This window comes from Bos grunniens, chromosome 17 (assembly GCF_055505025.1).
Source record: "Bos grunniens cultivar Pamir isolate PY7600 chromosome 17, Bosgru_T2T1.0, whole genome shotgun sequence".
Taxonomy (NCBI): Eukaryota; Metazoa; Chordata; class Mammalia; order Artiodactyla; family Bovidae; genus Bos; species Bos grunniens.
The window spans coordinates 53,581,255-53,606,764 of record NC_141181.1 but is presented as its reverse complement, the minus strand read 5'-3'; the positions used below and the strand labels follow the sequence as shown (position 1 = coordinate 53,606,764).

The following is a 25,510-nucleotide window of genomic DNA, read 5'->3' as shown; positions in this document are numbered from 1 at the left end:
CCTGCGGGTTCTAGGGCCAGTGGGACATTTGTGTGCCTGGATCGTCAGTGCCTCCTGGGGACTGGTGGTCGAGACCAGGTTCAAGGAGCCTGGCTTTCCTTCAGTGGTCAGCAGATTTCTTTTTTCTTCCCCCCAGCTTTGTTGAAATAAAATTGACATGTAACATTAAGTTTAAGGTATACAGCATGGTGATTTGATACACGTATAAGGTAAAATCCACAGAATTTTAGCTTTTAATTATGGAAAAATTTGAAGATATGCAAAAGTCAACAAAATGAGATAGTGAAAGTGACTTTATATCCTATTGAGCCTAGCCTGTGGCTTGTATGGATTAATCCAGAATCTTGAGGCCTGGAGTGATGGGGTGGCACATTTCATTGTCAGAGAAACCACTGAGTGTCCCCCTCCTCATTTTACCTTTCAGTGGGAAGTTGGTGTCTCCGAAGTGGAAGAATTTCAAAGGCCTGAAGCTCCAATGGAGAGACAAGATCCGGCTCAACAACGCCATCTGGCGGGCCTGGTACATGCAGTGTAAGTGCTGAGTGGCTGGACCCACGACCCTGTAGGTTCTGCCACCGAGAGGCCTGTGCACCTTGGGGCCTGGAGCCGGGTCTTGGAACCCTGTGTGTCAAACAAAAGTCTCTCTCGGGCAATCTGCGGAGACAGGAGAACCAAGCCAAATCCAAGTGTCCGCAGGAGGCTCAGTGTTGTAAGGCAGAGGGGAAGGGATGGGTGTACAGCTGAGGGATGACATTTGGAGAGTCAAGGAACAGTCCCCGTTTTCAGCGGGCCTGAGAAGGTGCAGGCCCAGGCCATGGCCTGTGTCCGGCTGGCGTGGGTGCTGGGGGGTCTGGTGATTCCTGCAGGAGACCGGCGTGCCGGGGGTCCCCTAGGCTCAGGCTGGTGTTTCCTCTTGATCGGGCAGACTCCCTTTCTCGCCCCCACATCACTGAGAGAGTCTTTCCCTTTGACCTGGACCCTTTATTTCCCCAAATCTCATTTTCCAAGAGGAGAGCACTTCAGGGTCCCCCCCAGGGGTGGGGTGTAGACAGCAGGGCAGGGCTCCTCAGTGACAGCGTCTCACCCCGCCCCGCCCAGATTTGGAGAAGCGCAAGAACCCCGTGTGCCACTTTGTTACTCCACTGGACGGCTCTGTGGAAGTGGACGAGCACCGCCGGCCCGAGGTACTTGGCAGTGATGGGCCCTCACTCGGGAGAAGGAGGTGACTCACGAGGGCGGGGCCGAGGGCTGGATCCCCACAGAGGAAGGCTGCAGGGCAGAGCACTTGCGTCCTGGCAGCTGTTATCCCGTGAGATGCGACGGCGATGTGGGGGCACGTGGCCCCTGATACCCCGCAGAGGCTCCCCCTTCTCAGGCCAGGCTGATCCAAGGACTTGGGGCTTCCTCCAAACAAGACTTAACCCTCTGCTTTCCTTTAATGTCGGCGCGTCTCTGGAAGTCAGCTGGGGAGGCGGTGGGGGGACAAGGCAGACATCTTTAACCACTGAAGAGTGACCTCCAGATCTTTATATACTGAGAGGGAAAGATGGTGAAGACATAGTAAATGAAAAGAAGCAAGTTGCCCAACAGGGTTTTAGTATCTTCAGGTTAATTTTTGGAAGCATGTATCTGTGTGATTATACATGCATAGGAAATGTCTCAAAGGATATTCAGAATTCTCACTTGTGGGATTAGTGTGAGGAGGAGAGAAGACTCCACTTTCACTTTTTTCTCTTCTGTATTGTTTTAGTTTCATCCAAGCTTGTCTTACTGTTATGATGAAAAGGGGGAAACTTGGAAAGTAACCTAACACAAGACAGCTTGGAGCCAAGGGACACGATCTGGTATCAGACGGTGGTAAAGAATCTCATCACTTTTTAGGTCTGGTAATAGTATTGTATTATTCACTGTGGAGATTCTTCACTGTCTAAGACACATAGTGAAGTATTTTAGGTGAAATTATATGACATTTATGATAGGATGTCTGGGACTTGCTTTAATATTCTGCAGCCATCAAAAGAAACGAATGTGAAAGTGAGGTGGTCTCGCTGAGGCTGTCGTGATTCCTGGTCACCAGAATTCAGAGATAACTGTGGAAGGGGCTCCCGCCCTGCATGGTGGGGAGGTTGAGCTGGACCTTGGAGGTCCCTTTCTGCCGGAACCTTCTGTGACTGGCTGTTTCTTTTCACCCTTTGGCAATGTGGTGGAGCCTCAGGGCATTTGAGAGCTAGCCCGAGTCTCTGGCAATTCCTCCAGCTCCCGGATCTCTGTGCTCCTCCCCTGCCGAGCACTTTATCTGAGCCCTACTCCAGTCCAAGCTCTGGACCCTGGGCCCCCAAAGTCCCCTAGGTTATCTTGGGGGGTAAGATAACCTAGTGAAAGCTCACCTTCACTCAGAGGCTGGGCATGGCCCAGCAGAGGCCGACACACTCTGTGGATGAAGCCGCAGGCAAGCAGCCGGCGACTCAGAGCTGGATTGCCCGGGCCTGACGTCTGGAGTCAGACGCTTGTTCGCTGGCAAGGTGAGCTCTGAGAATAAAACCCAACACCGCCTCTTCCCTCTGCCCTGCATCTCTCCCACAGGCCATCACCACAGAAGGAAAGTACTGGAAAAGCCGCATAGAGATCGTGATCCGGGAGTATCACAAGTGGAGAACCTACTTCAAGAAAAGGGTATCTGGAGACTTCCCTGGTAGTCCAGTGGCTAAGACGCAGTGCTCCCCAGGCAGGGGACCCGGGTTCGATCCCTGGTCAGGGAGCTATATAGATCCTACATGCCACAACTGAGACTCGGTGCAGCCAAATACATTTGAAAAGGACTTCCAGCCCATATTTACTCAGTACACTGACCCCTGACGCTCTGGCTCAGAGCTGTCAACCCATTGCCCCCCGCCCCCCACCATGGCCCCTGCAGCCCATCGTTCTATCCCAGCCCAAGTGGTGACCTGCTTTGGTTGTGTGAGCTTTGTTCTCAGTCTGTCCAGCTTGGGGCTGGGGCTGTTTATTCCGCAAACGCTGGTCGGGAATCTCTGAGCCCAGCTTCAGCCTGGGGATGGCAGGGGCAGGATCCTTCTCGCCACCTTCCTCCCAGAGAGAGAAGGCCTAGATGCTCTGAAAGTGATCCTCTTCTGGGGAGGAGAGGCTGAGGGCCTTGTCCCCTCTCTGGGCCTTGGGGGACCACCTTGTCCCTCTCTCCTTTCTCCGCAGCTCCAGCAGCACAAGGATGAGGATCTTTCCAGCCTGGCCCAGGTGAGCAAGTGTGGGGGCCGTGAGGACCCTCACGGGACCTGCCCCTTTACAAGAAACAGCAGTGGTGTGGGTGGCCCAGCACCGCAGCAGAAGGTGGTGGGGACATGGACTCTCCCTGGGGCCAGAAGAGGGACATAAAGGAAAGAAGCCAGTTCTCTGCAGGTCCCGTCCCCTGGCCTCATCTCTTACCTGGCAGCCCTTGCTGCTCTGAGAAACTGGGCCACGTATCTCCCCAGCGTGACTTGACTGAGAACTTGCAAGTCACCGGTGCCTGTTTGGCTTTTCCTTCCCCTGTTGGTGGTAGGACGATGACATGCTTTACTGGCACAAGCACCGGGACGGCTGGAAGACGCCAGTCCCCATGGAGGAGGACACGCTGCTGGACACGGACATGCTCATGTCGGAGTTCAGCGACACCCTCTTCTCCACACTCTCCTCCCACCCGCCCGTGGCCTGGCCCAACCCCCGTGAAATAGGTAACCCGCCCCCAGACCCTTGATGGAAAAGGGTACCATCTCCACCCCAGGAGGAGTCCCCAGGGCAGGCTACTCTTTGGGTCCATCCCTGAGCCTCTGTCGCTTGTTTGGGGGGAGTGCTGAGGAGAAGGCGTGGCCGACCTTGCTGTGTGGGGGCCCCATCGAGCCTATGGTGCCGCTGCCAGGGAACAGTGGGGGGTTTGGTCTGAACGACTTCACATTTCTGATCCTGTCCCCTCACCTGAGGACATGGGCCTGGGGCCAGTGACAGGGCCTGAGACTCACTCTCGAGAAAATCACATGCACTCCAGTTGTTTGGCCTCTCACCTCAGAGCTTGCAGCCATCCAGTTAACCCTCCGGGAGGAGCCCACAGATGAAGTCAGCACCGAGGGGTCTCTGCAGAGCTGTTCACAGCACAGCGTCTGCTCCCAGATACTCACTCAGTTTACCTTTCCCCTCTGAGGGTGGAGAATGCCCATGAACCCCCCCCGAGAAATCCTAGCCCAGGAGAATGCGAGTAGGGCCAGGGAGATCCAATCTGGTCCCCTCATACATTCCCACAACATGGACTGAGAAGGTCAAACAATCCCTCTGTCTCCTTTTTATTCTAACAGCGCACCTGGGAAACGCAGACATGATTCAACCTGGGCTGATTCCTTTGCAGCCCAACCTGGACTTCATGGACACCTTTGAGCCCTTCCAGGGTGAGGACTTGGGGCAGAGAGAGAGCTTGCGTCTCCCTTTGCCCAGGACAGAGTGGGCCGGGCTTCCCTTTCATAGAGGGGAACTGTTAGAATGGGCCAGGAAGCGGTCTTAGAATTCGTCCAAAGCTTGCTTTTTTTTGGTAGTAGCTGCAAGGCAATGGCACCCCACTCCAGTACTTTTGCCTGGAAAATCCCATGAACGGAGAAGCCTGGTAGGCTGCAGTCCATGGGGTTGCTAGAGTCGGACACGACTGAGCGACTTCACTTTCACTTTTCACTTTCATGCATTGGAGAAGGAAATGGCAACCCACTCCAGTGTTCTTGCCTGGAGAATCCCAAGGACAGGGGAGCCTGGTGGGCTGCCGTCTATGGGGTCGCACAGAGTCGGACACGACTGAAGCGACTTAGCAGCAGCAGCAGCAGCAAGGCCTGCAAGTGTTTCTCAGCCTGCGCGTCCCAGAGCCCCAGGTTCAGCCTTGACTGCAAGCAGTTCCCCCTCTGGGCAACAGGGGGCGCTGGCGACACAGCTGCCGCCTTGCGGTTCCCTGCAGTTATAAATGATCCTCGAACTCCCGCAATCCTTAAACACCGAGGCCTGGGGCTGTTTCAGAGCCCACACTGGTTGCCAGCATGTACAACTCCAATCAGAGGGCCTGTTTCAGCAGAGTTACCTCGGTGCGGGGGGAGGGGTGCCCTCTGGCCATGGCATTCCTCTGGGTAAGGTGGGGTTCAGTGCCCAGTTTGTTTGGATCTTAATTCAGTCAAATGGCAGGCACAGAGCTCACAGGCCCCCGATGTTGTCTTTCAGACCTTTTCTCTTCCAGCCGCTCCATTTTTGGCTCCATGCTGCCTGCACCCACCTCAACGCCTGCACCAGATCCCAACAGCCCACCTGCTCAGGTAGAGGGAACTTGGGGAAAGGGAAAGGGCACCGGGCTTCCAGTCATTAGACCTCTGCAGCAAAGTGCTAGGGGTTGCTCGATCCGGTGTTGGACTCACACATAATGTGTAGAGAAGTTATTCTAGCCCTCCTAGAGAGCGTCTGTAGGTGTCCACAAGGTGGGAGACAGTCTCAGTAAATGCATGCTCCCCCCTAAGGCCCCAGATAACCTGTGTTTGGCGAGCTTCGTCTTGACCAGTTAAGAAAGGACCAGTGAAATTATCTTTCAATTAAAAATAAATAACTTTTTTTTTGAAAAAGAAAGGACCAGTGAGATAGCAAAGAAAAATGTGGTTGCTAAGAAGTTCCTCGTATTTCTTTTCCTTTTTGCTACGCACTCAGCACAAGTTGGCTACCAGGAGCTGGGGCTGCTGAGCTGAGGGAGGCCCGGCTGGTTGCCCTTAAGAGGCTCTCAGTTAGTATCCAGTTAGTGTGCCCTGGCCCCCGCTTCTTCCATCTGGCTCAGGGAAGAGCTTCTTCTATGGTGACCGACAGCCGAACAATTGATTCCTTATAGCATTTCCCTTTTAGGAAGACGTGACCTCCCTAGAAGGTGATACGAGACAGTGTCCTGGGGGAGCCTCCTGAGCAGCTGCTAGCCAGGCTGCCCCTGCTCTGTAACAGAAGATAGCAGGGACTTTGGGGGGACCCCGCCGGACTCCAGGAACAGGATATCCCCAGGCTGTGAGCCAAGTGTGTGCAGTCACTGTGTCTGAGCCCTGTGTTATCACTGAGTCCCCAAAGGAAACAAGACCCCTGCTGGCATCCGGGGAGACCCAGCTCCATGTCCCCCAGATTAGGAGTCCCGGGCCTGGGAGATGTCGCCTCTGTCCCTTCTGCCCGGGGCTGGGTCCCAGGCACACGGTGTACGTGTCGGGCTCCGTGGCGTGTAGCGCTGGAGAGTGGCGGCGAGCTGTGTGACTGTAGCATTCGTTGCTCACTTCTTCTCTTCCTTCCTCAGGAGAGCATCCTGCCAACCACTGCTCTCCCTACCGATCTCCCTACCGCAAGCCTCCCCGACAGCTTCATCGCACCCCCCGCAGCCGCTGCCCTGGACCCCACGAGTGGGCAGGGCTGTGAACACCCGCCCCAGCCTGGGGACCCTTTCATGCAGCCGGCAGACCTGGGTCCCTCAGCACCGCCCCTGAGTGGCCCCCAGCCGTACCTGCCCGTGTTCACCTTGCCTTTGCTCTCGCCCAGCCCTGCCCCGCCACCTCCTTCCCCCGTCTTGCCATTAGGGCCCCCTCACGCCACTGCCCTGAACCCCCCAACTCCCCCCACCTTCCTGCAGCCCCAGAAGTTTGCCGAAGCTGGCAAGTCGCCCTCCGTCATCACCCACACGGCCTCCGCCACCCTCACCCACGACGCCTCTGCCACCACCTTCAGCCAGAGCCAGGGCCTCATTATCACCACGCGCTATCCGCCCCCCTCCGGGTCCCCCTACGGCCTGGCGCTGTCTCCCGTCACCCGGCCGCCAACCGTCGGGCCTCCCCAACCCCGTTTGACTTTTGTGCATCCCAAGCCTGTCTCCTTGCCTGGGGGGAGGCACAAGCAGCCCCCCAAAATAGTGCCTGCTCCCAAACCAGAGCCGGTGTCTGTGGTGTTGAAGAACGCTTGCCTCACCCCAGGTGAGTCAGGTGGGGGAAGGCAAGTGTGACCCCCCCACCCACCCCCAGGACATTTCCTGTCCCTGAGGCTGACAAACTCGTGACACACACATGTCATGATCTTGGAAGCAGAAGGTTATAAAAGACGATGTGTGTAGATCGAGTCTGTTTTCTATTCTGTGGTGTTCTTCCAGTCTCAACCCAGTGTGGGAAAAAACGTGGCCCTGGTCATCTCTTGCCTGGGTCTGTAATCTGTCCCCACCAAGGAGAAGTTGCAAAAATCTAGCATTGTCTCTCCATGCCCTACAGTGAGGGGTGGCGTCTCAGTGGCAGCAGAGGGGTCGTGTGCTGCTCCTGAGGCTCCCCCCGCCCAGCCCCCATGCGGCCTGGCTGGCCCAGGTTCAGTACCCGTGTCAGGAGCAGGCGCACAGCTGGGCCTCCACCCTCACCTCCCCTTGTTCCAGCAGCTGCCTTCCCAGGCCAGCCGCAGGCAGTGATCATGACAGGCCCTCTGAAGAGAGAAGGGATGCTGGCTTCCACCGTGTCCCAGTCCAACGTGGTCCTCACGCCTGCTGCCCTCACCAGGGTGAGTGGCCGAGACAGGCCCTCAACATCTTATGATCCCAGGTGGCCCTCATGCAGCCTAGCTGTGCTCGGAGTGACCTCCCTCCTCCACGTCCCCTTAGGCTCCTGGAGTCGCAGAGTTCCCCAGCAGCATCCTGGTGACCGACCTCGGCCCTGGCCCGGGTAGCCAGCATGCCCCCGTGTCCCGGCTTTTCCCTCCCGACTCCCTGGTGAAGGGCGAGCAGGGCCCGCTGCACGGGGGCATTGCCCAGGTCCCTGCCACAGGCGCCGGTGACTCAGCTCTCCGCTTGGACCGCTTGGGACCGCGTGAGTGGAGTAGGGGGCCCACTGCTGGACCGGGGAGGCTGCCGCGGGTACCTGGGTGGAGCCTGGGCTGCCAGGCCGGGCGGTGAGGGATCCAAAACTGCCGGTGGCCTAGGCTAAGTGCAGGATCAACGAGGGATAGCCGCTAGCACCTTGTGGTGCCAGCAGCTCGTGTGCTCATGGGGACACCACTCAGCCTCCTTCAGAAGAGCCTGGCTCTGATGGGGACGTCCCTGTTGGTCTGGGGGTCGAGACTCTGTGCTGCCACTGCAGAGAGTGCAGGTTAGATACCTGGTCAGAGAACTAAGATTCCACATGCCATGCCAAGAAAGATTTAAAAAATTTTTTTAAAAGACCAGGCTCTGAGCTGCCAGTCCTGATCCACAAGAGGGCCTGGGTGGTCCTCGTTGACAGTTTTCAGAAACTGCAAGCCTGTGGTTGCTGTGGCCTCGGGAGCCCCCAGCCTGTCTGGGTTTGGCTGGTTGTCCCTGGCCTGTGTGCTGGCAGCGTACCTCGGGAGCCCCCTTCCTGCCTCCCCGGCTTGGACTTCGGTTGGTGAGACGGCCGGGGTAGGACTGATGTTGCCCAGGGAGGTCTGAGAGGTCTGGGAAATGATGTTCCCAAGACTCTGCTGCTGGTGGGGGCAGGCAGGGGGCGTTGGGGAAGGGTGGAGCCAGATGCCACCTCAGAGAGGGAGACCAGAGTGTCTTCCTGTCTTAGATACAACCAGCGTGGCTAAGCCCTCTGCCGAAGCATCTTTCTGAAGTGGAGAGGAGAACATGATGAGCGGGGAGCTAGCTCTCTGCTTACAGGGATCAGACAGGGACTCGTCCGAGGACAGGTTTTAAAGAATGAGGACCCTTGTCCGGGAAAATACAGACGCGGACTGGCTGTGGGTTGGGCCTGAAATGCCATGTGGGGGCTCGGGAAAACGTCACCTTGTCCACTGAGGCGGATCACCAGAGGTTAGAGCCGTGCTGGAGGCTTGAGAGCAGGGTAGGGAGGAGAGCAGCGTCAAGGGGACAGAGCCTCAGGCATCCGCGTCAGTGCTGTGAGGTGGGGCTGGGAAGGGCTTCCTGGGCGCAGCTCCTGAGCTGGGGCCACAGGCTTCCTCCACGGAGTTATTTGTGGATACAAGAGCTCATTTGTTTTCCTAATTAAAAGATTTCTGGGGTGGGTAAAATTGAAAAAAGTATAAGAAAACACACACGTAGAGTTCAAAGAACAGGTAGCTTAAGTACTTGCCACCCAGGGTGAGCACCAGAGCCTTGCAGACGTGGAGGGGCCCCTGGTGCTCTGGGAGGTGGGCCTCTCTCTTTTCCTAGACCTGTGACCGCTGCACCAGGCAGGCCTAGCCAGAACCACCCCGCTGCCCCCCGCCCCCAGATGCTGGCAAGGATTTGCCTAGTTTTTGCTCTGGGCTGTCATGAGAGGTTGAGGGTGGGTTTCCCTTTGTGGGTGAGTCCCCATGCGGCTGGCACAGCCTGGTCCCTAAGGGGAATCTCTGCTCTTCCCAGGTCGGGACTGCCCGAACTCAGGGCAGGCCTCCCCGTGCGCGTCCGAGCAGAGCCCTAGTCCTCAGTCCCCCCAGAACAACTGCTCAGGGAAATCGCCTGCAGACCCCAAAAACGTGGCTGTTTTAAAGGTACCTCTTGGGTCTTGATCCCCTCGGAAGGCTGGGGAAGCAGGGAGAAGCGTATCCAGGGGCCATGGGGACAGCTGCGTCCCTGCTGGAGACATACTGGGAAGCCCCATGGGCTTGACAGGGGTCCCACACCTGAAATGGGGACATTCACCGCTTTGCCCTTGAGCATGTTGGCTCCTCCCCGCCCCACCTGCCCCCAGCCTTGAGGTGACAGTGGCCCCGAGCTCTGTGGAGCAGGGGCTGGCAGCTGCCACAACCGGGTCTGAGGTGTGGGGGTGGCCAGGAAGGGCCGGATCTGCAGCACCAGGCCCTCGCTGTGCTCTGTTCTGTAGGGATGGTTTTCTAGCCCCATCTTGTCCCCTCCTGGCTCCTCCTGGAGCCTCTTAGCTCCCTGTCACCCCCTCCTTCCACATAGCTCTCTATAGAGAATCTGAGCAGCAGGTGGGGATGGGGGGCGGGGGGGCCTGTGGCCAGTGACGGGCCAATTCCCTAGCAGAACCGGCAGATGAAGCACATCTCAGCCGAGCAGAAGAGGCGCTTCAACATCAAGATGGGCTTCGACACCCTGAACAGCTTAATTTCCAACAACACCAAGCTGGTGAGTGGCTGTGGGGGTCGGGGGAGAGGGTGGGCAGGGCGGGGACCGACAGGACCGGCACGTGGGGGCGCCTGGTGTGCTGCGCGCTCTGACCCGGCCCCCTCGCAGACCAGCCACGCCATCACGCTGCAGAAGACCGTGGAGTACATCACCAAGCTGCAGCAGGAGCGCAGTCAGATGCAGGAGGAGGCCCGGCGGCTGCGAGAGGAGATCGAGGAGCTCAACGCCACCATCCTGTGAGGCTGGGCCTGGGGAGGGGGTGGGGTGGAGGGGGCTCGTCCTCCCCTCGCTCTCTTGGGCCTGCCCGCTGGATCCCCAGCCCCGAAGAGCTCCCCTGACTCTTGCTGTTATTTCAGCTCCTGCCAGCAGCTGCTCCCTGCCACGGGTGTCCCTGTCACCCGGCGCCAGTTTGATCACATGCGAGACATGTTTGACGAATATGTGAAAAGCCGGACCCTGCAGAATTGGAAGTTCTGGATTGTATCTTTGAGTTTTCTTTGCTCATTCCCCCCATCCCCACAACCCGTGACCTGAAACGGTGACACTGACCCTTCGGTTCCTTTAGAAAGAGGCTCTCTAAATAGTTGTCATTGAGTTTGTCAAGACAGGTAATGCTAGTTTCTGTCTCAAGAGAGACAGGGGCCCGGCCAGGCCTGCAGTGTTGGAGGGGGCTGTCCTTGGTGAGTGTACTGGCTGAGGGCTTCCCAGGGACACAGAACAGGCCTGCTTTGCACTGCCGAGTCCTTGAGAAGGGAAGAGGAGGCTGGAGCCGCTGGTGGGAGCAAGGAGGTGGGATCTGCTCTGACACGTTCCCGGCATCAGCTCTGCCCTGCCACCTGATACGGGCTCACAGAGTGACTGTGTGGCAGAGCCTGGATTTGAAGCTGGTTCCCTCTGGGCTGTTCTTTGGGTTTGTACCGCATGCCCTTGACAGCTGTTAATGAGGCAGGGATGCCTGAGTGCTGGGCTCTGTCCCTGGGGCCCAGGCCTCCCAGCACTTGGCCTTCCAGATGGCAGCATGGCCCTTACGGGGGATGGCTCTGGCCCTGTCAGTCTTCACCCAGCCTCCGCTGTGCCCCTGAGTGCACAGTGGGGACACACGCGGGGTCGGCCGCCACACCCCCGGCCGTGGGACTGACAGGCTGAGGAGGGGTTCACAGGAGAGGAGGGCTGCGGGGGCAGGGGTATCTATGTGTGCGCTCCTGGGCGGGTTCTACAGGAAGAGATGACCGACAGCAGCTCCAGTCCCCGCTTTGCTCTGGTCCCTGAGTGGAGCTGGGACAAGTCAGAACCTCTGTGGTCAGTGGCAGGTTCGTCGGCATCAGGCTGAGAGTGGGGACTGAGGTCACAGCCTGAGCGCAGGGATGATTAGGGACATCTCTCCCCACCCTTCCATCCCCCTCCCCAGCTGTGCACAACACCCTGCCAGTCCCGAGGGGTGTCGGTCACGGGCACACCTGTGACTGGACTCCGTTCTCTCTGCGCTGGCTTATGGTTTCTTTAACCCAAGCGCCGTGCAGTTCAGCGTCATCATCAAGCCGCTGTTTGAGTCCTTCAAGGGCGTGGTGTCCACCAGCAGCCTGGATGAGCTGCACCGGACGGCGCTGTCCTGGCTGGACGAGCACTGCTCCCTGCCCATCCTCAGGCCAAGTGAGTGGGGGCTGCATGGGGGGCGTTGTGGGGCCGTGGGGGGCTTAGCCATGGAAGCGGCTGCAGAAATCCCAGGCTCCACCATAGTTGGTCTGCACGCACCTGGGGCAGGAAGGTGAGGCCCTGCAGGTGAGGGGGTGCCTCCCAGCGCCTCGCTCGGCTTTCTGCCGTCTCCGTGTGTCCGTCTGATGATCAGACCCAGCTTGTGTTTGTTGAGCAGCTGCTCTTCCCCTGGCCTTGTGTCAGGTGTTTTCAGGCACACTTTCATGTTCAGCTCTTTTCATAAGGACCAAGGCTGTGTGTCAGGTCACAGGGACAAGCAGGAACGGCTCAGGGTGTTCCCCACTCTCCTGCAGGGTGGCAGATAGGATCGGGCATCATCTTAAAGGCAGAGGTGTGAGTGTCCAGACCGCAGCAGAGGCTCCCCTGGGGTTTGTGCCTCTCCTGGTTTGGGGGGCCCTAAGGATCACCCCTCGGGGTGTACACGTGTAACTGCATGTTCTGTCTCTCGGGCTCAGAGCTGGCTCCCCCAGGCCACATCTGCAGGCTCCCCCTTCTATCTTGCAGCCGTGCTGAACACCCTCCGGCACCTGAGCACCACCACGTCCATCCTGACAGACCCGTCCCAGCTGCCCGAGCAGGCAGCAGAGGCCGTCAGCAGAATCAGCCAGAGAGCCGGGGAGTCCTAGCAGCGCTTAGCAGGCACGCGGCCACGTGGGATGCCAAGGAGACCCTTCCCCGCCTGTGGAGAGGAGGCTGCGCCCCTCACCTCTCCCGCTTCAGGGCCTCCTAGCCTCCCTGCGACTGTGGCCCTGGCCGCTCCAAATGCTGCGCTCAGGTCTGAAGCAGGTTTGGGTCCTGCCAACAGCAATAGCCCAGCTCTGGGAACCCCTTGCTGTGAACTCTGACTCAGCGACCTCAGTCACTGACCTCCCCTCACCTCAGAGAAGCCCAGATGAAGGGAAACGAGGGGACGCCGCCCCTCCCTGTCCTGTCCTGCTGGTGGGTGTCGGGGGGACGGGGGGGGGCTGGCAGCAGTGCAGGGAGCCAACGGGCAGGAGGAGACCTCGCCCATTCCCCCAAGTTAGGACGCGTGAGGGTCCTTCCCAGCTGCTGTCTGGGATGCACCCTCCTGTCACGTCTCTTGCACCCCTGGGCTGTTGGAAGGTCTCCTCCTTCCTCCCCCAACTCTGACCTAATAGAGCGGATGTTGGCTCGGGCTTCGCAGGGCCGGGAAACCCTACAGCACATGTGTGCAAAGCAGTGGGTATGTGTGCCCCAGAGGATAACGGACGTGCCAGTGATGCGGAGCTGCTTCAGTCCTGGAGGTCCCCCGGGCGGTGCTGTGGTCTGTTTCACAAGTGGATTTGGTTCCACTTCATGTCGCGGCAGCCACGATGGCACCAGCCCGGATTTCACATGGTGGGGGCTCAGCCAGGCCCTGCCCGCTCATGCCCCACCTACTTCCAAGCCAGGAACAGCCGTGCTCGATGGACACCGCTAGCCCTGTGGGTGCAGCACGTGAAACACCAGGCTCCGCAGTGCTGCCATCGACCGGGTCTCCTCAGCTGGATTGTCCAGCCGGGAGCCCCAGCCCGTCCATCCCAGTTCCTGGACCAAAGACGCCAGCACCCCCGGCATCTGCCCTGTCTTGTGTTTGGAGGCAGAAATTGGTCGACGCAGAGCTCCGAGGTGGCTGCCTCGGAGCTGTCTCCAGGCGGCTCCGGATCAGTCAGGAGTTGAAGTCCGCTTTGGTCCAGGTGGAGGACTGTGGGGCCCGCAGGCCGTTTCCGAAGGTGGGAGTTACGCCTGGAAGGGTTCGGAGGAGGGGCCCGTGCCAGTCCTCCTCTCGCCGCGTCTGCGGGAGCAGTTCCAGGCAGAAGGATGCTCTCTAACACTCAGGAAGCCCAGCCAGGGCTACCTCCTCATTGAAAGAATGTGCTTTTCACGTCCTGCTGTGAAGTTCAGAGGCCGGCAGGCTTCCCCGTCAAACTCTGTCCTCCCTGCCCGAGATGGAGACCTGCCCGAGCAAGGGCCAGGCCAGGAGTCCTGCTGGGCTGGGCAGAGCTGTGGTGGGGGCTGCTGCGGGCCGCCCGCTGAAGCTTGGATCCTTTCGGAGGCTCCCACTGGCTCCTGGAGGCCTGTGGAAGGTGCCCTGGGGGCAGCCCCACCTCAGCCTCCGCTGGTGGAGGACGGAGGAGGGTCCTCCCCGGGTGGCCGGCCATGCCACTGCCTCCGCTCCCTCATCTGTGCGCCGGCCCCATCAGGAGTGCCCCGGCGGCCCCCTCTGCCTCCCCAGAACACGTGTTTACAGGCCTTCGGATGGCTCTCCTGAGGGGCGGGCACAAGACAGGCTGGGCCAGCCCTGCGTGTCCCTTGGGAGGCGGGATGAGAGCCCAGCCTCCCCCCGAGTGGACACGAGGTCTCCCTCCAAGGGGGAAGAGCACTGCGAGGCTCGAAAGGAAAACAAAGGAAAATCAGAGACGTTCCCGGCCACGAGGGGCTGCAGAGGGTCCTGCGCTCAGCCGCGTCCCTGTTCCTGTGCCTTCGTCAACCGCGTGGGCGGCCGTGGAGCTCGGCCCAGCCACGACCTCTCTGAGATCAATAGCTTTCTCCCCACTCCATGTTGGGAGTCTTTTTATTTTTATTTTTTTTTAGCTCCATGGGATATAAAATTGGCCTCTTGCTTCTTTGGCCTACCTCTCCTGCCCTTTGGCTGATTTAATGTTCACGATTCTGTTTTTTAAATATTTAAAGCTGTTAGGTTGTATGAAGCATTGAAGGGCGCGTGTGCGTGTGCGTGTGTCTGTGTGTGGGCACGTGCGGGTGTGTGTGTGCGGTGTGTCCCAGCAGATGGTTAACTCGATGCATGTTTTGTTTTGAGATATTTACTTAAATCCATTTTTCTTGGTGCTCACCAGTATCACGGCTATAGGGCCACAAAGCTGTATTTTTTAACACAGACACAATTGTTTCTTGCTCTGGAAGTTTTCTTGTTTCAGAGTCTTGCCCACTGAGTCTGGCCGGACGGGGGGTGGCCCTAGCTTTGACCCTTGTCCTGGGGTCCCCAGCCGGGGTGCGGGAACCCCCAGGGCTGCTCTGCCAGCTGCCTCCAGTGAACGCTCTGATTTGTTTACACTCCCTTTCACCCCACCTCCTATTTCTTCTCCCATAAAAGAGACTTAAAAACGCTGATTTTGGAGGATACAAAAATCAGTCTGAAAGAAAAAAAAAAGCGTGCCTGGCACAGTCTCTGAAAGTGTTTCTGTGAAATCTTTCTGTGCCATCAGCTCCCTTCCTACCCCTGGTTGCCCTTTGACGACAAGTGGGAAATGCAGGGAAAGAGCGGGGCTTTCTGAGGTCCGCCGGCCCGTCCCTGCCTCCGTCTCAGGCAGGTTACACATCAACCGGTCACCCCACACGCACACCCAGGAGGCCCCAGACCAGCAGGCGTGTGCTTTCCGGGGTCTTCAGGGCACAAGGGAAGGGTCCTGTCATCAGGAGTCGGTGCTGATGTGAGCGCCGGGTCTCGTTGGGGAGGGGGTGGCGGGCACCACAGGTGACCCCACGCACTCGGCTCCCTCCACTGTGTCCTGGCGACCCAACCCCACCTTCCCGGCCAGACAGAGGTCTGCTCTCTAGGTTCTCTCGCTCCGGGTAGTAGGAAGAGAAACTTGGATTCTGGGGATACGTGGCACTGCAGGGTGTGGCTGACCCCCTTGTCGCTCCCCAGGTGAAGGGATGCAGTGATCTTACAGGCCCCCCTACCAGGAGGGTGTGGCCCCAGACAGCACCCCTGCGTCCTCTCAGCTCGGGCCTCCCCTCTGCGCTCCTGGAAGAATCCTGAGTGGCAGGCTCGCTGTTATTGTCAAGGTGGTCACCGGTTTTCACGGTGCAGCTAAACGAGGGCTTGTCGGGGTGGAGCCGGGGTGGTGGGGGTTCCTGGGGGGCTGTCTGCATGGGGCCTCCTGCACACTTGTGCAGCATGGACCTGGCCCAGCGCTGGCTGAGCTGCCCACCTGGGTTCTTTTATCTCGTCTGGTAGGCGGGCTTAGAACAGCGCCCACCGGAGCAGCTCTGCAAAGTGCCTCCCAAGTTGTGAGCCTGCCCAGAAAGGGGGCCGAGGCGCCCCGATGTGGGCGAGGGAGCAGCAGTGGGCCGTGGTGTTTGGCTCTGTGCTCCAACGCCTCATATCTTAAAAGAGGATTTTCACCTCGCCTGAACATGAGGCAGGAGAGCAAGGGTGGAGGAGCTTCAGCCTTAGATACGTCATACGTGTCAGTGGTTGCCATGGCCTTAACCCACCTAGCAGACGGGTTTGGGTATCGGAGGGGCTCCAGGAACAGAGAGAAGCCTTACAACCCCCCAGGTGCCTCCACACAGATCACCTGCCCAATTTTCTTTTCCTTCTAAGGGACTTGGCCTTCCCCACTCACCACTCGGCAGGGGGTTTGCTGTTTTCTGTTGAGGCTTATGAGAAATCAGGCTTTGAGAAAGAAAAGGGAACTTTTCCTGTTGATTGTTGGCTTTGTGTGTGTGTCTACACACGTGTGCTTGCACAAGCCTGTGTGTGTGTGTTTACTCAATGGAATTCTATTTTTGTGAAATTTCTTTACGATTATGTAGCAAAATTCACCTCCATCCCTCAGTCAAACTTTTGGTTCCAGAATCAACCCTGGGCATCGCTCTTTTGAAGAATTCTCTCCTGGGTTTCTAAAATAGAGATGGGCCTCCCTCAAGGGCCGAGGTGGGGGAAAGGGTTGGGAGAAACTGAAGTCTGATGGTGTTCCATTGAGTCGACATCCGGAAGCTACAAGTAGGAAGGGCTCCACCCGGGAGCCCCGAAGCCCAGGCTGTTTCTTATGAGGGAGGCGGGCCACGGCACCCGGCGCCGCTTTATCTGAATCTGTTCACACCACTTGTTTTGCTTGTGTAACGCCATGGCTGAAACAGCACCTTCTTTTCCTTTCTCGGGTTTCATCTCACGGTGTAAATGGTTCATTTTTTTTTTCCCCTGTTGTGCTCTCCGGTGACTGTGTCAGAGCTCCCCACCCAGGAGACAAGTCACCCCTCGTGGGCAGAAAAAGCAAAACCCAAGAAGAGTGTTGTTCATCGCAGCCTCCCTCAGGCCTGCGCCACGCTGAGCTCGGTTGTTGATGCTCTGCTGTCGAGAAGCACGGTTCCACCAGCTGTATCCAACACTACAATGCAGCTCCAAAACTATATTTGCATCCAAGACAATAAAAAGCCGTATTTTTGGAAAAGCCTGTGACGTGTGGTCTTTGCTAACCCGGTTGGAGCAGTGGAGGAGGTGATAAAATGAGATGCGGGCAGAGGGGTGCCCGCGCCTGGCTCGCTCGTGCTGGCTTTCCCAGGTGGACAGAGCCCAGAGGTGCTTGAACAAAGTGCCCGTTTCCTCACATGGCGCTTCGGCGAACGGCAGCCACCCTGGAGTCTTCACAGGGTGGTCGTCAGGGTCACATGAAATCACGAATGTCCAGCTCCCAGAAAGCGCAGATTGCCACCAGCATGGCCAGCCCCAGGCCAGCACCCAGCGGGGATCTACGTCATCGTCACACCCCAAGGGGCAGGGGCCTCCCTGCTGACTGTCGACCCAATACCATACACAGAAGATGCTGGAAAGTTGACCAGCAGAGATGTCCCTTTGTTGTGCTGAGAACTTTGATGATTTCTGCTTAATCTAAAAGCCCTTCTTTTTGCCCTCCCATCTTCCTCTGCCCATGCCCAACCCCGCCCTCCCCCCCCCCCCAGTTCCTTGTGCTTGGGCAGCATGACTCTTAAGGTAAGCCGTGCCGGCCTCTTGGGCTGCCGGCCCCTCTCCAGAGCCGCTGTCTTGTTTCACTGAACAACTGTACAGATCCGTATCTCTTGACTAAAATGCAGTGGGTTGATACGCAGGCTCTTGTCTGATCAAACCCCCACGCCTTCCCCGAGGAAAAACACCTTCATGACACAAAGCAAGATCTGAGGCCTTGAGAATCAGGGGCCCCTGACAAATCGGTGAGTGGTTCATGGATTCCTTGGGGCGAGAAGGAACTTGGTTTCCACTGAGATAATCAGTGGGTTCTTCTAGCTTTTTGAGTCTGGCCACATGTTAGGTCTGGAATCTCAAAAGATAACTTGGGGCATAATTAGGAGAAGAAGGGAGGGTTTGAGTGTGGGGAAAGGGGGAACAGAGTGTCTGGAGGGAAGAGGCCAGGGCGCTGGAGCCTGCTTGCCTCAGCATCAGGCACTGGGCCACCTCTGGACAGTTCTTGAGTCAGTGGCGTGGGTTTCCTCATTTCATAGAGGAAGACATCAGTCGTTTCTGAGATGGCGAGGCCACATGGGTCAGACCAGAAGGCTGGAGTTTTCATTTTTCATCCTCTAAAAATGTATTTTATCCTCCATCCACCGAATCCAGAGGCTTATCTGTGCCATCCCCTCTCCCACACCGAGTTCTGTCTCACGTGCCCTCTGGAAGTCTTCCAAACACACCATCTACTTCTCTCCAGCCCCACTGTCATCACCACCCAAGTCCAAGTTGCCGTCGCCCCTCAAGTTCACACGATTATGTCCTCTATCCCTTCTGTCTTGTAGCCTTGGCCTTACAGTCCATGGGAGCTTGAAGTGGTCCAGGTCCAGTCATGGCACTGACTCCTTCAAGGGCTTCCAGGGAAAGGTCCGTCCGCCCCTCTGCGTTGAGCCCGTCCTTCCTCTGCTTGCCTTTCCAATCACATTTTTGCTCTTTTCTGTGCCTTGAGCGGGCCTGCTTGGCTTGGTTTGGTTTGGTTTCTCTCTTCAGGTTTTCCCAAAGCCTCCTCCCTCTGCCCAAGACTTTGCCCATCTCCACCCCTCTTCTTGAATAACTCCTGTTGTTTCTTCCAGTTTACTTACTTATTTTGGCTGTGCTGAGTCTTCATCGTGGCATACAACCTTCTCCAGTTGTAGCATGCAGGCTTGATTGAGGCATGTGGGATCTTAGTTCCCCGACCAGGACTCAAACCCAGGCTTCCTGCGTTGGGCGCTCAGAGCCTTAACCCCTGGGCCACCAGGGAAGTCCCTCTTTCTTCCCAATATAATCCTTAAATGTCTGTTCTTCAGAAACCAGCCCTAATGTTCCTGCCCCACCCCGCGACACACAGGTACCCATGTGCTTTCACACATGTGAACACACGTGAGCTTTGACACATGTGTACACACACACATGCACACACCAAGTCAGACCTCAGACAACTGTATTTCCTCAGGATGCTGGTCATTACCGTGCATGTTCCCCACCGGGCTTTGAGACCCCTCAGGACAAGGGGCCCACAGCCGCCAGTGTGCCCAGCTCAGAACCAGCACAGCAGGTACCCAGGGAACCCGCCCAGTGACCCTCAGGCCCTCGCCCTTCCACCAACCCAGCTACCCCTTCCCCAACTCTGTGCCAGACAGGCGGAGGGTGTGGGGAGCCTGAAGAGCTGGGGCGGGGAGGGGGGTGCAACCAGCAGGTGCAGACGTGTAGGTGTCCTGCAGGGTTTAGAGGTTGGCTACTATGAGTGTATACTTAATATGAAGCATCAACTTTAGTCATTTGGATTGTAAATGTGGTAAGAATAGTTTCCAAATGGCATCTGCGAGCACTTCATCTTGGATTTGGACCCGATTCTATAGAACGCAGTTTACCTTCTCAGTCGCTCTTATCTGTATGTCAGATTCTGAAGTTAGCCTTGCTAGGCTGGTGTGGTTATACTCAATGTGTGCTTTTACCTTTTTATTTCAGAAACTCTCCAGCAAACACAGAAGTCAGTACAGTACAGAGAGGACAGTACAATGAACCCCCATGTACCCAACCATCCACTTTAAAAGATGACCGACTCAGGGCCGCTTTTCTTTGGTATCTACCTCACCCCGCCCCCGTTATTTTGAAGCACATCCCAGACGCCATATGGGTTTCATCTGTTAATAGTAAATGTGCTTTTGAGTACCATTTCCTAGAACTGCATCTATGCCTGCAGTGTCCGTCGTTTGAAAACCCACAAAGGCTTTGTGTTAGACTACAGTCAGAGTTAATGAGAACCCTGGGGAATGGGGAGACCTGATTGATCTGATTTTCTGTTTCACTGAATCATTAGCTAGAAAACCCTTATTGTTTAGGGAGTCGGCGGAGGGGGTGGTAGGGGGGGAAGCTTTGTCTACTTTCCTGCCTTAATGGGTTTGTATAGCAAACAGTCTAATCTCTTGGTCTAGCCTATCTGATCGTCTCTCCCACTGGTGTGACTAAGCAGGGCAGGTTGATACCATACAGGTCGGTGGAGGGGATGGGGCCATTTCCACCTGCCCCCTCACCTGTCGTCTCACAGCCTGGATGCCAACCTATTGGTGTCTCCTGAGTCCCTAGCCTAATTGAGCACCCCCGACACACACCCTGATAGACAAAGCATCAATTTTGCACCTCCTCCCACCCCCAAAATTGCCAGAGGCTCACCCAACTTGCTCTCTTTCCTCCAGACTTTGATCAAGACACATGTGCTGAAGGCTGAATTTGGACTCAGCTCAGAGGTCACACAGTGAGTTTATTGGAGACACGACAAAACCCATCTTGATGTGTAGGGATGGGGAGGAGCATGGGGTGCCCTAGAGGAGCAGCAGGAACCACCCCTGGGGTCGAAGGAGGGGGTCAGGGAGTGGCCCCTACCCCCCGAACCAGGACCCAGCAGGACAAGAGTCAGCCAAGCAGAGGGGGCAAGACCCACAGGGAAGAGCATGTTTCATGGGAAGAGACACTGATCAGATGTAACACCTCCCTTCGGGTCAACCCTGCCCTCCCTCTCCACTGGGGCTTTTGCTCGGCTCTTAGCCTCTTCTGTCTCGAGCAGTTTTCTCTTTGTCCAGCTGACTCCTTCCTCTCTCCCCACAAGCATCTCAAGTCTCTCCCCTTGTAACCAGCCTGCCTTTTATATCTCACCCTCCCCAGCCTAGAGCGTGTGTACCCCCAGATACTCAGCATCTCCTCACATGACGCCACCACCTGCCCAGTTGCTCACGCTGGAAATTCACACGGCCCCCTCGTTCTGTCCTTTTCCCTCACTTCCCATCTCCCATCTACCAGGGAGTCCTGTCAGTGGGTTCCCCCAAATGATCAAGAATCCAACAACCTCTCCCCACCCTCAGCTCCCACCCCAACAGTGTGACATTCCTGGGTTCCTCCTCTCGCTGCTCCCACCTCAGTTCCCCACATGGCTGGCAGGATCCTTTTAAAGATGCCTACCAACACTGGTCTTCCCGTGGTCAACCATCCAGTGGCTTCCTGCAGCATTTAGAGAAAAAGCCAGACTCTTTACCCTCTGGTTCCCCACTGCCTTGGACAAGTGACAGCCCCTCTGGGCCCCCAAATCTTTCAACTATAAAATGTGGACACTAATTACACCAGCCCCACCGGATCGTTGTAAGGGTTCAACGTGCCAGTTTATAGGCAGCTCTTTTCGCTCTTCTTTCCTTCCTTCTTTCCCACCTTCTCCCCCAGCCCCTCTTCCCACGATCCCTGTCTTTATTAACGCGTAGCTGAGACCATCCTCCTTTTTAATATCCTGCAGTCCTTCTGGTCCTTCGTTCCCCACATCATCCTGCCTGTCTCCTTTTCATCCGTCACATCCTTGTGCTGTGAATTCTTTCTCCACAAAGTCGCTGACTGTGGTCCCAGGCCACACTGCAGGCACAGCTGGTATGGGTCAGAGTTGAGCTACTTCCCAACCAACCTCTCCAGCCCTGACCTGAAAATAGCAGGGAGATTTCCACCACCATCCCTTTTTCCAAAATCTTGAGGCCCCCCCCCCAGCCCTTGAGAACTTATTCTTCAGGAACAAAGCCCTGCCCTCAGCCTGGCCTTCTGTTCGGCGTTGACACTGTCTCCCACAACAGGTTCCAGGCAAGCTGCACCCGCTGTGGCTATGCAGCTTCTTCGTTGTGTGCCATCCTCCCCACCCCCACCCCGGAAGGCCCAGTGCTTCCGCCTGTCTGTAGCCTGCCCTGGCCTGGGCCACCCCACTTTGGACCCTGAACTACCACCGGGGCTCCATTTCTGTCGCTGGCATCACATGCCCCCTTCCACCTGGTACTGTGAATGTCAAGACCGCATTCACAACATCACCTCTTCCTAAGGACAGGAGCCACATCTCATTTTATCACTCATCTCCCTGAGCACAGAGATTTAGTGTCCTGAGCTTATGATCTAAGTTACATCTACCACGACCTGCCAGGGACGATGAAACAACCCCACAAAACAGGTCCTCCGATTATCCCTGCTGTAGAGATAAGGAAGTTGAGGCTTAGAGAGTCGCAGAACTTGCCCACAGCATCACTGATTGATGCCTGCGAAGCGGGGCTGCAGCCCCAAGTGAGTCTGACTCTGGGGCTTCCTGCAAATGATAACAGCCGATGGGTGCCAGGCCCCGTGCTAGACATCATTATGTTACCCCTTGTTATCCTCAAAAGACCCCATAAGGTGGGGATTATGACCCTCATCCTACACTGGAGATAGCAAAGGCTTACCTGCCATGATGAGAGCATCCAGGGACTGGCAGTGGAAGGGGAGTTCCTCCACCTGATAAAGGCACCTACGAAAAGCCCCCAGTGAACATATGGGATGATGACAGCCTGAATGCTTTCCATCCATGAAGAGGAAGACAGAGATGTCCGCTGTCTCCAGGACTGGACAACACTGTCCTGGAGAGTGCAGTCAGGGCAGATCAGCAGGACATAGAAACCCAAGGCATTCCTATGAGGAAGGAGGGAGAAAAACACTCCCTTTGTGCAGATGACAAGATGCTTTGTATAGAAAGCCCTGAGGGACACACACACATACCGCTAAGAGCTAGTCAATGAGTTCAGCAAGGCCCCAGGACACAAAACTAATACACAAAAATCAGCTGTATTTCTGGACACTAACAGTGAACACTCCAAAAACGAAATGAAGGAAACAAGTCCCTGTAGGATAGTGTCAAAGAGAATAAAATACCTAGGAATAAATTTCATCAGAGAAGGGCAAGACTCTGACACTGAAAACTGTAAAGCGTTGTTGAGGTTGAGGAATATTATTCAGCCATAAAAAAGAACGAAGTACTGACAGAGGCTGCAATGTAGATGAACCTCAAAAATATGATGCTATGTGAAGGGAACCAGACACAAAAGGCCACATATTGTGTGAGCCCACATAAATGGATTATCCAGAGTAGGCAAATCCTTAGAGACAGAAAGTAGATTGGTGTTGGCAGGGGGAGAAGAATAGGGGTGTACTTAATGGATATGGGATATTCTTTTGGGGTAACGACACTGTTTTGGGACTTAATGTACATGGTGGTTACATGACATTGTGACTATACTAAATGCCACTGAATTTACATGTTAAGATGGTTCATCTCATGTAAATGTCACCTCTCAGTTTTTTTTAATGTTGAAAAAAATGTAGAGCAGACCTAAATGGAAAGACATCCTGTGTTCATGGATTAGAAGACAATATTGCCAAGATGGTAACACTCCCTAAAGTGACCTACGGATTCAGTGCAATCCCTATCAGAATCACAACTGTGTTTATTGCAGAAATGAACAAGTTGATCCTGAACTTCATATGGAAATATTTGCAAGGGGCCAGAACAGCCAAAACGATCTTGAAAAAGAAGTACAAAGTGGAAGGGCTCACACTTGTCAATTCAAAACTTACTGTAAAGCTACAGTCATCAAGACAGGGTGGTACCAGCGTTAAACAGACATGGAGGGACTTCCTGGTGGTCTGGTGGCTAAGACTTTGCCTTCCAGTCCAGAGGGGGTGTGGGTACAATCCCTGGGCAGGGAGCTAAAATCCCACATGCTGCAAGGCCAATAAACCAAAACATAAAACAGAAACAGTATTGTTACAAATTCAATAAAGACTTTTAAAAAATGGTCCACATCAAAAAAAAAATTTAAAAAGATAAATTTACAAAAACAGACATGTAGATCAATGGACTTTTATTCTACTGAGAGTCCAGAAATAAACCTATAAATCCACTGTCAAATGGTTTTTTATAGGGATGCCAAGACTCTTGTGGGGAAAGAATAATATTTTCAGCAGATGGTGTTGGGACTTAGTGACGGGAAAAGATAGATGTAAATCTTCATCACCATGGACAGGGCAACAGTTTCTTAGACTGATATCAAAAGCACAAGCAACCAAAGGAAAAATAGAGTACAGTTTATCAAAAATAAAAATTGTGTGGGTCAAGGATGCTATCAAGAAAGTGATAAGACAACCCACAGAATGGGGAAAACAATATTTGCAAATCATGTATTAGGCGATGGGCTGGTATTCAGAACATATAGAAAAACTCTTACAACTCAATAATAAAAAGACGACGATTTGAATGGACCTTTACAGACAATTTTAAAATAGACAAAGGACTTGAATGGTATGTGAATGGCTAACAATCACAAGAAAAGATGCTCAACATCACAAGTTAGTCATTAGGGAGATGCCTGGGCTTCCTGGGTGGCTCAGTGGTTAAGAATCTGCCTGCCAATGTGGGAGCCTCAGGAGACTCAGGTTCAATCCCTGGGTCGGGAAAATCCCCTGGACTAGAAAATGGCAACCCACTCCAGTATTCTTGCCTGGAGAATTCCATGGACAGAGGAGCCTGGCAAGCCACAGTCCACAGGGTTGCGAAGAGTTGGACACGTCTGAGCGACCGAGCACAGGGAGATGCGTGTTAAAAATCGCCGTGAGCGGTCACTTCACACCTACCAAAATGGTGATAATAAAAACAAAATAAATGGAAAATAAGTGTTCTTGAGATGTGGTGACATTAGAACCTTGCACAAGGCTGGTAGGAATGTAAAAAGGTGCGGCCGTTGTGGATGAGTTTGGTAGTTCCTCCAAAAGTTAGAGTTTCTGTGGGGGTTCCGCAGTTCCATTCCTTGGCATGAGCCCCAAAGAAATGGAAACTGACTCCAGCAGACAGTTGTGTGCAAATATCCATAGCAGCATTACTCACACCACCCAAGTGTGAAAATAGCCCAAATGCCCTTGAACTGATGAACATATAAATCAAATGTGGCATAGCCATACAATGGAATATTATTCAGCCATAAAAAGGGATAAAGTACTGACATGTAAAGTAACTACAACATGAATGGATCTTGAAAACACTATGCTGTGTAAAACAAGCCAGACTAAAAAGGCCACGTATTGTATGATTCCATTTACGTGAAGTGTCCAGAATAAGCAAATCCATAAACAAAAAGTAAGTTAGTGGTTGCCAGGAGCTGAAGAAAAGGGAGAATGAGAAGTGACTGCAATGGGGTACAAAGTTTCTTTGAGGGTGATAAAAATGTTCTGGAACGAGGTGGTGGTGATGGTTACACAACTCTAAATATACATATATGCACATATACACCACACACACAACTAAATTGCATACTTTAGAAAAACTGAAGTAGCTTATTGAAGGTTATATCTGGTCCTAAGTAGAGAAGAGACCAGAAACTAAAACCCAGGAATATCTGCTTTTACACCAAAGCTTTTGGAGGAAGAATTGTTCCAGGGCCCTCAAATAAGTAAATTCATAAAGTTGGGATCTCACAGAACCTCAGAATTGTCATTTTGAATAGTCCTCATGATAAAGTACTACAGTTTTGGATAGCCCATAGAAAGGCTGAGAGAAGCAATATTGGATACACTGAGAAATCAGTTATACTATGCAAGGAATGATTGGCCCTGATGTTCTGCTTTGCTTGTGC

General features: G+C 55.0%; 1 protein-coding gene across 4 annotated transcripts in view; it reads left to right on the top strand.

Annotated features, from left to right (window-relative positions):
- The window catches only part of MLXIP (MLX interacting protein), a 60,423-nt gene extending 43,401 nt beyond the window's left edge, over positions 1 to 17,022 (top strand). The window contains exons 2-17 of one of the 4 annotated variants that reach the window (XM_086347566.1): positions 425 to 531; positions 1,099 to 1,184; positions 2,584 to 2,673; positions 3,208 to 3,249; positions 3,554 to 3,725; positions 4,341 to 4,430; positions 5,239 to 5,330; positions 6,332 to 6,998; positions 7,442 to 7,563; positions 7,664 to 7,868; positions 9,383 to 9,510; positions 10,004 to 10,108; positions 10,217 to 10,344; positions 10,465 to 10,588; positions 11,629 to 11,758; positions 12,326 to 17,022. In XM_086347566.1, the coding sequence (XP_086203692.1) occupies positions 425 to 531; positions 1,099 to 1,184; positions 2,584 to 2,673; positions 3,208 to 3,249; positions 3,554 to 3,725; positions 4,341 to 4,430; positions 5,239 to 5,330; positions 6,332 to 6,998; positions 7,442 to 7,563; positions 7,664 to 7,868; positions 9,383 to 9,510; positions 10,004 to 10,108; positions 10,217 to 10,344; positions 10,465 to 10,588; positions 11,629 to 11,758; positions 12,326 to 12,447 (2,410 nt within the window). In that variant the 3' untranslated portion in view covers positions 12,448 to 17,022. The remainder of the gene's footprint in view (positions 1 to 424; positions 532 to 1,098; positions 1,185 to 2,583; positions 2,674 to 3,207; positions 3,250 to 3,553; positions 3,726 to 4,340; positions 4,431 to 5,238; positions 5,331 to 6,331; positions 6,999 to 7,441; positions 7,564 to 7,663; positions 7,869 to 9,382; positions 9,511 to 10,003; positions 10,109 to 10,216; positions 10,345 to 10,464; positions 10,589 to 11,628; positions 11,759 to 12,325) is intronic. The other 3 variants (XM_086347570.1, XM_086347568.1, XM_086347567.1) reach the window with 3 other exon arrangements.
- The last annotated feature ends 8,488 nt before the right edge of the window (positions 17,023 to 25,510 follow it).